General features: G+C 27.8%; 1 protein-coding gene across 4 annotated transcripts in view; it reads left to right on the top strand.

Moving 5' to 3' along the window:
• The first annotated feature begins 127 nt into the window (after positions 1 to 127).
• The window catches only part of LOC126857127 (solute carrier organic anion transporter family member 4A1), a 28,583-nt gene continuing 15,820 nt past the window's right edge, over positions 128 to 12,890 (top strand). For 2 of the 4 annotated variants that reach the window (XR_007688447.1, XM_050606276.1), the window contains exons 1-2: positions 9,181 to 11,625; positions 12,773 to 12,831. Coding sequence is in view for 2 of the 4 variants with exons in the window: in XM_050606276.1 (XP_050462233.1) it covers positions 11,613 to 11,625; positions 12,773 to 12,831 (72 nt within the window). In the remaining 2 variants the exon portion in view is untranslated. Of the gene's footprint in view, positions 377 to 4,512; positions 4,566 to 9,121; positions 9,141 to 9,180; positions 11,626 to 12,772; positions 12,832 to 12,890 lie in introns of those variants that run through there. The other 2 variants (XM_050606277.1, XM_050606278.1) reach the window with 2 other exon arrangements.

The following is a 12,890-nucleotide window of genomic DNA, read 5'->3' as shown; positions in this document are numbered from 1 at the left end:
TAATGTTATTTGTATTTGTTGTGGTATGAGAGATATGCATATTGGAAATGTAGAAAGTGTGTATAGCTATATACATTGCATAAATCCCACTCTCTGAACCCAAGTCACGGACTTGAGACTACATAATGTTCAGTTAGTCAGCAAGAGTCCAAAGCAGTCAGTTCGAACTCGTGATCTCGCTCGCACAACTGTTTGTAAAACAAATTGCAATACGTAACTATAAGTTTTTTGATTGTTAAAAATAGGGATTTGTTGTAGTGAATATTATCTGTTATAACAAAATCTTTAGTACAATCATGTGTTATATTGCATCGATATGGATTATAAAACTTTATTTTTAACGCATCAGAATCAAGATTTACTTCCGATAAAATACGTAAGTAATATGAAGTTATATAATAGCAAATAACACAATAATTAATATCATAAATATATCTTTATTATTAGTTAATATTACATATTAATTTAACATTGTATAATAAAAATGCGTGTATAAAATTATGATAATAATAAAGAAAAAATAGAAAAAAATAACTAATTGTTGACATAACATTTATAACAAATTTACAGCAAGATTGGATATTGATTATATAATTATAATAATTTTAGTAAGTTCTTGCAAATGTATTTATGTCAGACATTAGAAGAAAGAAAAAAACGTAAACCATGTTGCCGTATTTTATTTCACGTACAATATAACTATAATCACTTCTCATCATCTTTTTCTTCATAAGTCTACGGTTACGTTAATTAATTATATAGCAATGCGAAAGAGATAGATAGATGCAAATTAATTAACGGAAGCGCCAGTATCCATGGAGAGTCATATAATTAACATCACCGAGTCAGAACCGTTGCGGTACAGTGCGCAACTTACGGAAATTTTTCCAATATTTTTTGCGTCAATATGTCTTTTATGTTGCGCGTATATTATTTTAAAGATTTAAAAGAGAAAGACAAAGAGAGGAAAAAAAGTTAAATACTGATAAAAATTTTATCTTATTGATAAGATTGTTATAACAGGTGGAAAGAGATAACAAAATATTTGCAATAAATCACGTAAATTGCGTGTGACTTTTCCTTCGAGAATAAGTTTCAGAGAAAACAAATGATACTTTTTAATATTTTGTTCCAGCGTTTTCATTCATTCGACTAAAGATTAAAGCATTGCAAAAAGCATTATTACGAAGTTTATGTTTTCTTGTAAAGATCTTGTAAAAATAAAAAATATGCCGATTAAAATTTTTGTGTTAAATATTTAATACATTCAGATGTTAATTTAACATATATTGCTCTTACGTTAATTAAATTGAATTATATTATATTATTAAAACAACTGAAAAAAGAGTAAGAATAACATAACGTGCATATATTTTTTATTTTACACAATAGATATTTTATATTATTAGTGACAGAATTTATTTGTTAAAATTTATAAAAAAAATTTTGATTTTATTTTACAATAGAAGTAAGACTACAGACTATCAATAACATTTTTTTAAGTTATTTTATTATTATAAATATGTTGATTTTACAAAAAATTTATTTCAAATTTCTTTGAGGTTTGCATTCATTTTATGTTAAAATATTAACATATTATTAGTGTCACCATTTAACATATCTATATTATGTTAAATTAACATAAAAAATAGTGTTTGGGACGTGTAATATCTTAAATTTAATACAAATTTATATACAAACGATGCGTGCACAATGCTTCCTTCGAGATCCGACATTGAATCATGGTATATCTAAGTATCTAATACTTACGAGTACCGTAATTTGATTGAATATGATAATGCTATAAAAAATAATATCCCTTAATAAAAATATATTTTTATCGAAATTTGGGTGTGAATAGCGTGAAGATGAAAAGTTCTCTTTATAAAAATTTTATAATTTTTATATAAATTGGCATCTCAAAATATCAAGTGGAATTATAATAAAAAAATGAATAAGATGATTACAAAAATTATAATCTTATCGTTTGATGATTGTACAATATAATAAATCGCATAAATGGGAAAATTATTAATGAGAAAATCGTGTTATAAAATTGAAGACGTCCAGATGTTCTGAATGTTTTTGTTATTCGATCTATTAGCATTTAATCAATCACGAATTAGTAAGTTTTTCTTGTTCCACTTAATTCGTATCATGACAAAGGATAATATGTATATATACGTTTGAAGTAAGGAAAGTATGATTATGACTATCACAAGATCGATCCGACTGACATGAAAAAGCGTTATAACTGTTGCTGAAAATATGTATGATCAATTTGTGTGAGTTTACGCTTACATATACAGGATGTCGCACCAAAAGTGATCACTCCCTTTTATCTTTTAAATTAACAGAAATAGATTATAACAAATGTAATCAAATTAAATGAATTGAGCTGAACTTTAGTGTGAGCATAATAGTTGCTTCTAAAAGCTATGTGTTAATAAACGGAGAGGTGCATAATTTTTTTATAATAACGTGAATATTTTGATATGAAAAAAGTCGTAGCACTGTTTAAAACGAATACAAGAATGTATGATATAATGTAAATATTTTACATATTATATGAGTTTTATCAACTTGAAATGGACAAAGTCTACCTTTTTATTTTCGATCAATATAGCCTGCAATATAGCCAACTTTGGATTGAGTATTCTGATCAAATGACAACATAATATATATATATATATATATATATATATATATATATATATATATATATATCAATCTTTAATAAAAGAGTCAGAAGTTGGTTATAATGTAGGGCAGAAAGTGAAAAAGTAGACATCGCCAGCGATATTTCAAATCGATAAAACTCGTATAATATGTAAAATATTTGTATTATATTATATATTACACATATGTTACTTTCATTTGAAACAGCTCTACAACTTTTTTGTCGATATAATTTTTGATATAAATTTATTGATTAATTTATATATTTTTATATTTATATATTTATATAAATCGATAAATTTATATAATATTGTTGTCTATCTCGTTTAATTTAGAAGATAAAGAACGTGGCTTTAGGAACACTGTATATATAATACATTTAAATTTTGCTTATATATATATATATATATATATATATATATATATATATATATAAGCAAAAGTTTAAATGTATTATATATACAAGGTGTTCCACTAAAAGCCACTGTTCTTTTATCTATATATATATATATATATATATATATATATATATATATATATATATAATGAAACATTTTCAACAAGTGACCTACACTATGTGTAAATTTAAAATTTGATTCATATAAAGATAAGTCTAAACATATATTTCGCGCAGGGTGCATAATAATTTAACCGTGATGTCTATTATCTTATTACTTTGACTGTTCTGAACGCTATTATGCTTTATTTGCACCTATCAACGACCGTCTTACTAACAACAAGATCTAACAATGATATTCATAAATGCATGATTGATATTTTCTCAATGTTTAAATTAAATATGTATTCAAAAACATCTTATTTTAAGTTATATATATATATATATATATATATATATATATATATATATATATTTGCAAAGAAAAGGGATAATAAACCAACTTCGAATTACTTTCACGTTGATATATATATTATCAAGGTCAAGACAATGATCTAAATAATACAATATCCTAATCCTTGAAAGACTTTGTAGCTTATTGTTTCTTAAAAAGTGTTATAAACATATAAAATAAAATATGGAGATGAATGTTAAATGCGACAACTTGCGCTTCATCGAATATAAAATCTAAATTCTATGAGTTTTAGATATTTGTTTATTTATTGTGAAGTGAGTGTGCGTAAACAGTGTAAAAGTTTCGCTTTCCTCTCTCTGAGATTTCTATCCCATAAAATGTTTAATCCTATTTCTAATTCAATTTCAAATTTCAAATCTGATGGTAACTTTTCATGCAAAATGTGATTTAAAGATTAACTGATGTTAAAAGATTTAATATTGTATACAAGGTACTGCATGTAATGCATGCGTATACACACATACATACACACACACATACACATTGGAATTTATTTGACGAAATCAATAAATATTTATCATTAACAATGACAAATTTTTCATAGTTTTTCGTAAATCATTGAATAATGCAAGATGGATATTATTTTTTATCTAAGGTTTCAATCTTATTTGAAATTAAATTAGGCTAAATTAAAAAGTTTATAGAGAGAGAGAGGATATTCAAGAAGAGAAACAAAACACCTTTCGCGTGAACTTCACAATAAATATGGAAATAATTTAATTAAGTTAAAATACAGAATAAATTTCTCTTATTTAAAAATATTTACTAAAATATATATATATATATATATATATATATATATATATATATATATATATATATATGTATATATATATTTTAGTAATATATAATTTCAAATATATGTACACACACACACATATATGTGTGTGTGCGCGCGCGCACGTGTGTGTGTGTAATATTTTATTAATCTACATTAATAATTATTATATGTGTTTTACAGATTACAAAATGACAGGAATAAATAATCTAGGCTATGATGATATCGAACCAATGGTAAGTTAAAAATATTATAATGATAATATCGAATCAATGGTAAGTTAAAAATATTAAATAACAATTATATCAAATACCAAAAAGAAATATAAGATAGAAATATAAATATATCATACAATAATGATGCCCTTTTATATTTTAAACTTTAGAGAAGATAGGTTATGATAAAAAACAAAGTCTTGAAATAAATTGTGAAGATCACAATCTTGAATATATTTACTTGTTGTTCATCAACAAATAAAAATCACAAAATATAAATCAAGAAAAATTTATAATTAGGAATTCAATATTACAAAATCTTTCCTGACTGTATTCAGTTTTTTATTTCAATTTTGAAATTTTTGAATATACATAGTATTTCTAAATAAATGCAAAAAATTTTAGGAGGTAATTCTTTGTCGAAAATTAAAAGTGGTCTTTCATATAAACATATATTCTTATATCTCTCCCTGCAGCTATACTTCTTCAAAGGAAGAGAAAATTAGCTTTTTATTAATTATAATTTTAATATAATTTTGTTTTTGTTCCATTTTCTTCCTACATTTACTCCTTCTTCCAACATATAATTTTGCTTACCTTTTTTATTGTAAAATTTAACTTCTCATAACTTGAAATCTATGCCATTTAGCATAGATTTGCAGTGCTGTGCATTATAATGTATTTTATTTCTTTTTCTTGAAAACTATTGATTTTACGAAAAAAATAATAAAAATAAAAGAGTTTCTAAAGGAATCAAGCTCTTTAACACATATTTTTAGATGATCACGTTCCAATTCGTTAAAAAATTCTAATAAAAAATTGAATAGAAGTTTTTTAGTTTCTTTTTTTATAATAATACGAAAGATTAAAAGAATATTAATAAGTATCCTTTCTATTAGTGGAAAATGTCCACCAAATTTTATTTTTCTAATTTGTTCAAAATTAAAAAAAAAAAATTTTTTACCTTTGGAAGAGTGTAATTCCTTAGAAAGGAATATAAGAATAGTTAAGTGTGTGTATAATATGAGTAATAATTCTTACAAACTTTAATTAATATTGAATTTTTTATGCAAATTTATTTTGATTTGCATGATTTGCATAAAACTTTATTTGGTAACTTTTTAATAAACTAATCACAATTAAACTGCTAAACTGGATTATTTTCGTCCTAAATCAATATTAAGTTGGAAAATACATTATTATTTTCGGTTTTAAAAAGTTCTATCCCTTGTTTTGCAAATTTAAACTTTATTTTAATCTCATGGAGGATAAGCCAAGAGTTTACTGCATGCTCTCGCGTGATATTCTCGAAAGAATAAACAACTATCACATAACCCAACGCATTTTACCTGTCTCAGCGATGCTTGCGTGTGCGAAAATTTGCATCCGCGCACTTTGAAAATTTGCATGAGTATATACAGGGTGTCTGGAAACTTTTGACACACACAAAATGTGAAGGTAGATTGGATCAAACTAAAAAGAAAAGTCTTGTATCATTTTCCTCTATGACGCTTCATAAAGAAGTTATTATTGAATAAAGTCTGGCCAATCAGCGCCGATCTTTAGCCGGACACACGTCAGTGAGCCGCACACCTGGTAGTGGTGCGCCGCTGTAACAGCTGAACGTTTACGCACACTACCAGGCACGCGGCTCACCAACGTGCGCTTGGCTAATGATCGGTGATGATTGGCCAGATTTTACTCAATAATAACTCTTTTATTAAGTGTTATACGAAAAAATGATAAAGGACTTTTCAACTCAGTTTGACCCAATCTACCTTCATACTTCAGGTGTCAAAAGTCGCCGAACATCCTGTATAAGACGAAGCTGCTGGCAGATTCGAGATATTATTTCTTCTCGAATAAATAGTCGAGATACGACATAAATTATCATTATCGTATTTTTCTTATTTTTATATTTTTATAGAAGCGCTTAATAAATCTAAAAAATTAACAGCGATTTTAATAATTTTGACATCAACTCTAACATTCGCTTTAATTCGAAAGTTAAGTTGAAAATTTACAATAAATTAATGTTTTTATTTTTTTTTAATAAATCGTGTTTGAGCATATATTTTTGCATTAAATGCAAAAAAAGCAATAAAACTATATCTGTTAAATGTATATTTGTATGTATAATATTATTTCTGCAGCCATGAGTTGATTAGCTTTGGGGTAGCTAATTTCGCTGATTTTGATTTTTGCGATTAATGCCTCCAGATCCGTCCGATTGAAAGATTAATTTTAAAATAAATACAGAACAAAATTTTATACGAAATATATATTTATTTCTAAATTTTTTTTATAATAAAACATGCGTCGATGCGATAAAATTGAAAATGATAATTAAAATATAGCAAATTGTACCTTATCTCGTCTCTCTTGTAATTTAAAAGTTCGAAACTTTTGAATAGGACAAGCTGAAGTGAAAACTTGGCTTCGCTTTTTGTTCCTATTGTAATGCTTATTTTTGGTAACATCACTCGTACGAGCGAGACAGTTTTGTGCTGGTTTAAAAAACCCGGAAAAGCGGACCGAGCGTGATTGCGCCGCAATTATGAGAAGTAGCGTCACACGCTATGACGAAAATGTCGAAGAGAAAAATAATGATGGAAAAAGAAGGCCGTGGAGCGGAAATCGCAGCGTACTTCTGCATTGTTTCAATTAATGGGCCGTACTCAAAAGCTCGAAGAAATGTGAAAAAAGAGAGAAGCAGAGAGAGAAAGAGAGAGAGAGAGAAAGAGAAAGAGAGAGATGCGCTGCTATAGTAATTCCATTGAATAATTAGTCAATTTATGTTGAAAATATGAAAAAATGATTCTTGTTTCTATTTAATATAGATTTTCTTTGTTTTTCATATTTTTTGTTTCAATCGATTTTTACATAAATGTAGCATTTGCAAAAATATAATTATGTTATATACATATAGTTATTTTAGATATATGTCACGTTACAAAATATCGGTTAGATTTTCAATATGATGCAGTATATGATATAAAAATTTCAGAAAAAAAGAGAAGTGGAATCAAAATTACCTTGTCACTATTTCTTAATTTATTCGAAACTGCGAGACAAATATCTTCGTGTTTATAGCAATTTTGTGCGTCACTATCGAAAAATAGATAAGGACGAGTGGAAAATGAAGGACTAAAATAATTGGCATCTACTTCACGAAATGTCTGTTTATCGGTTGAGTGCCATTTAATTTGCATTAACAAGCTGTTTGGTACATTCACTCTGCATACATCTGTAAATCGAGTTATTCCTGAATGTAGTTGTTAGGAGCACATAAAAATTACGAATACCATAAACGCTATCTGACGAAAATTATTTTTCGGTTGGATGGATAATTTCTTCACTAACTTTTCATCTCTCATGTTTTTTAAATTTATATAATGCAGATATATAATTACATTATTCATTATTGTATTATTATAACTGATTATTATTACAAAAATTTTATATATTATGTATTTATCTACTTAATCGACTAGTATATAAATCGACAATTTAACATGTAAAATGTTTTCGCGTGAATAGTTTGTGCATCATATTCGCATTTTTAATTAACAGAGCTAATTAACGAAAACAGGAAGAATTTAAATGACGAACAGCGTCATTTTTATGTTGTAAACAGCCTCTCTATTGGCTCTTACTTGCTGAGAAATTCTTACAAACCTTGAGAAAACGTGTCGACGCATAAAAAGAATATACGAATATTGTACGTGATGGAGAGATGCGTACAAAGCTCTTTTGAGACTCTCTTTTTCACGTTTGAACGAGAAAAGACTGAAAAGGGGTACTACAAAAGTGTATTTTATTACACGCGAGTATCGCTATGTTTGTTGCCTTTCTGGATCGGCGGATAACTCTATAACACGAGTAGAAAACATTTTTTACATACTATGAAGGGCTTTTATTTGATCGATAAAGGAATCGACTATAAATCGTGACGAACGTCAGTTATTATATGAATGAAGAAGAAAAATGTATAGATAAATCATTTCTGGATTTTTCAGTCAATGCATAGACCATGTGCCGTGACTAGGCATTAGGATGGAGGGATTAAAGAGCACAACGTGCGTATTAAAGAGCACAACGAAAGCTCTCGCACGCGCAACAGGACGAATAACTTTTATACGCGACAAGATATCGTATATATATATATATATATATATATATATATATATATATATATATATATATATGTGTGTGTAACATCAGAATTTGAGGTCAGTTACAATTCGAACAAAATCTTTTCTTACCCTTCTGATTTATATTTTTTTGTTACACTAAAAATTGCTTCGCGTTTTTTTAAAATAAACAAAAAAAATTATTAAAAGCTTCCTCTAGTCTCCCTCCATATAATTCGCTTGAGCTCGCCCACGCCCTCGAGCATCGACACGAGCCGTTGTTTGTCTACTGTCATTGGCGCCGCGCGATATACGTTCTATACGAGATAAAAGGTGCAGGCAATTTATTCTAACATTTATTTTGTTTTAGGAAAATCGCACATTTATCATTGGATAATCTATCAAGCATAGAAATCAAAAAATTGGTCCTTGATTGCCTTAAGAATTATTGAAACTCCGTAAGGTAACGAATAAAAAAAAAAAATAAAAACAAAGCTTTTCACACGACACATAGATTTTGATAGAAAAAAACTCGACGCCTATGGGATAAAACGATCGTAAGAGACGACGTCCGTTCGCTCGTCTTTTCGTCGAGCGAACCCATATCCGTACACGGCAGTCGCTCTCTGCGAGCGGAAGCCATGAATCTTTATTAAATCCACGAAAATGTCGAAACAGTCGCGTGGCTCGTGTGCTCGTTCTCTATGGTCTCCAAAAAAGTATTTATTTCTCCCATCCTCCCTTTTCTCGTGCAATATGCGCGATTCTGATTTATTTTTTGGCTATTTACATTGTGTAACGCGCCACTCGTCATATACATTTGTACGTATATATGCGTCATAATGTGACTTTTTTTTGTTTTCGGTAACGCGCCGCTTTCATCGAGCGAATAATCACGAAAATTGTTCACAAGGCAAAAATGGATATGATATAAATGGATATGATAATTTCATATGATAAATAATCGTCTCCACATAGGAGATTTTTCATTTTTATCTTCACATAATTTTTGATCGAAAATTGCATCAGTGCATAATTTTTGCCAAATGTATATATATTGTATACATATTGTCTCCTCAATTATGTTCTATGATTCTTTTCTGCTTTACTAATCGTATAATATAATAGAATGTAAAAATTTATCAATTTTATATGCGAGCACGAGAAGATGCACGATGCGTCGCTTGATGATCTGTGTCAGCCTTTTTAAAAAGTGATATTATCAGTGATTTATTTCTGATCTTTTTGCTTCTACGTGCCGACGTTATTACCATCATAAATTCAGGCATGTCCACGATGTATTTGATATATCTGACCTGACCTATTCGCTTGTCTTCCCAACTTCCATCTTCCATGCATTTTAGAAATTTTATAAAAATAATGAAATTTCTCTAATCAATGTTGTTTATATCTTTTTCACAAATTCATCGTTTGATGAATTATACTATTTTTTTTCCATATATAATATTACATTTATGTACAATTCTATTTCTGTTTCTATTGTGTAATATCTGAGCTTATCTCTTATTTCTCGTTTTTTCTTCACACTGGTCTTACAATATTTTAGCATTTAGCAGTCATTAAATAAGAGCAAGTAGTAGATAAAATTTTGTGGTAAAAAAAATATGATTAGTATCTGATTCGTAATGAGATACGTTTATTATTTTAATTATATCAATGAATGGAGAAATACTTCAAATAAACTATTGCTGTCGTGTTAATTAAATTCAAATGTTAAATTATTAAAACTACTAAAAAAAGTGCGAAAAAAACACAATGTGTATATATTTTTAACTGCAATATTAATTTCATAAATCTTATTATCATTTATCTCTCTTGTCTCCCCTTCCATCTTGTCTTCCTCTTTCTCTTTTATTCTGAATTTATAAAAATTTAAATAAAGCTACGTAAGATTCTGACAAAAAAAAAAGAACAATTTTAGCTACTTCTATATTTAATAATTTTATAATACTCATTAAATTAACAATATAAATCGAAAGCAAACGCGTGAAGTACATCGCGCTAATTCTATATTTGATTTATTTCTTGTGATAATTAATGTTTATGATAATGTAGCACCATGCAATAAAAAAAAGCGTTATTTCTTTAAGAAGCGGTGAGAAAAGCTGATAATAATTGTTCAACAATTAACGTCTAAAACATCATGAAGTCAATTCTGAATGTATCGTCAAACGTTTATTAGACAGCTTGTATAAGAAACTTTGTTATTACGTGAGGTGCATAAATTCTTGCAAAAACTAATAAACTTGATCGCATTTAAATGGGTGGAATCGGGTGACTCGTTTGTCTTAAACAGTGAAGCAACAGCTAGTAGGGATGGTTTATAATGAGTCGAAGAAGAGTAGAAAGAAGAGTCTAGAGTCTAGATGGGAGGTAATGATGAAAGAGAGAAAGAGAGGAGAGCAAAATGTGTGTGTGTGTGTGTGAGTGAGAGAGGGGGGGGGGAGGAAGCAGAAGGAAGGAGAAAGGGTATATATCTATACATCTTTGGTGTAAGAGCGACGGTGATATCAGTGGTAGTGGTGTACACACCGTTTAAGCTCACGGGGAAAACTGTAGGAGCGCGAACGCAAGCTTGAAGCGCGGGTGCGGACTTCAGTCGCGTGCGACATACGCTCCCGGTTGCCACGGTTCGTACACAATTGGAAAGTTTGTTTCCTTGATAAAAAATATGCCAGTTAAAATATTTGTGTTAAATATTTAACACATTTACGTGTTAAATTAACATATTGCTGTCGTGTTAATTAAACTTAAATGTTAAATTATTAAAACAACTAAAAAAAGTGCGAAAATAACACAATGTGTACATATTTTTAATTTTACCCAATAAATATGTTCCGTATTATTAGTGACAGAATTTATGTGTTAAAATTTACAAAAACAATGTTAATTCTATTCTACAGTAGCAGTGAGAATGACTACAGATCGTAAATAACATTTTTTCAAGTTAATTGTATCATTAAGAATATATTGATTTTACATGAAATTTATTTCAAATTACTTTGCATTTATTTTATATTGAAATATTAACATTACTAATTGTTAATATTAGTATCACTCTAACATATCTACATTATGTTAAATTAACACAAAAATTTGTGTGGACCGTTTGGGATATACGATATATGTTAAATTTAACACAAACTTTCCAATTGTGTAATATTCGCGTCGACTACGATTTGATCAACTGAAAATGAACTGAAATGTAAAGATAAATGTTATCAATTGTAATTGCATGTAAAATTAATCTGTCATATATGAGTTATTAACATATTTGAGTTTTTTTTTTTTAATTAAACGGATAATTTTCGTTATAAATTTGTACGAATACGAATACAATTTAAGTTATAATCGGGATTAGTGAATCAGAAAAAGATAAGCCAAGAACCGTATATTGCAACAATTAGATATGGTGTGAGTGATACATACAAGAATCCTAGCCAAGAATTCCATCCTATAATGTGATTAGAAAGTAACGTGATTTTTTCAATTTTTACACTATATCGAAATTAACGAGACCAATAAGATAAAGCATTTTTGTGGTATAATTTGATAAACTATTTATGTTTTCTTAGTGAGTCCCTGTTGAAAAAAATTAAAGCTACGCAGATAATAAATATCATTAAGAGAGAGGGAGAAAGAGAGAGAGAGAGAGAGAGAGAGAGAGAAGTGCAAAATAGAGAGTGGAAATAAGAGCACTTTGTGGACAATAATCGTGCATATGAAAATAATACAAAACAAATTTTTTCCAACTTCAAAGTTTAAGATAGCGTAATAAAAATATTGCATTTGATTTTCACATTTTTTTTAACAATTGATAAAATTTGTATCAAAAGACGCGTACCTTATTCGCATCGATATTTTTTGCAAAAAAAAAAAATGAAAAAAATACAAATTTCAAAAGTCTTTATCGATTAAGTAGAAATATAATCCATGTTTGACAATATAAATTATATATATTAATAAAATATTTTTTACTACGTACATTAATAAATATTTATTTAATTTTCATATAAAATTAACTATTGCCAAAAGTTTAAAAAGTGGTTAATGAAAATTAAGTGAAATATATAGATTTCTGTCTCACCTCTTGGAAATTGTCAATAATTATGAGGGATAAATTTACATTCAGCGTGAGTATTATTATGTATATTTTATAATCAATTTTTATATTTTTCCTATGGATTTGTTG

This window comes from Cataglyphis hispanica, chromosome 20 (assembly GCF_021464435.1).
Source record: "Cataglyphis hispanica isolate Lineage 1 chromosome 20, ULB_Chis1_1.0, whole genome shotgun sequence".
NCBI lineage: Eukaryota > Metazoa > Arthropoda > Insecta > Hymenoptera > Formicidae > Cataglyphis > Cataglyphis hispanica.
This window is presented reverse-complemented; position numbering and strand designations above follow the sequence as displayed.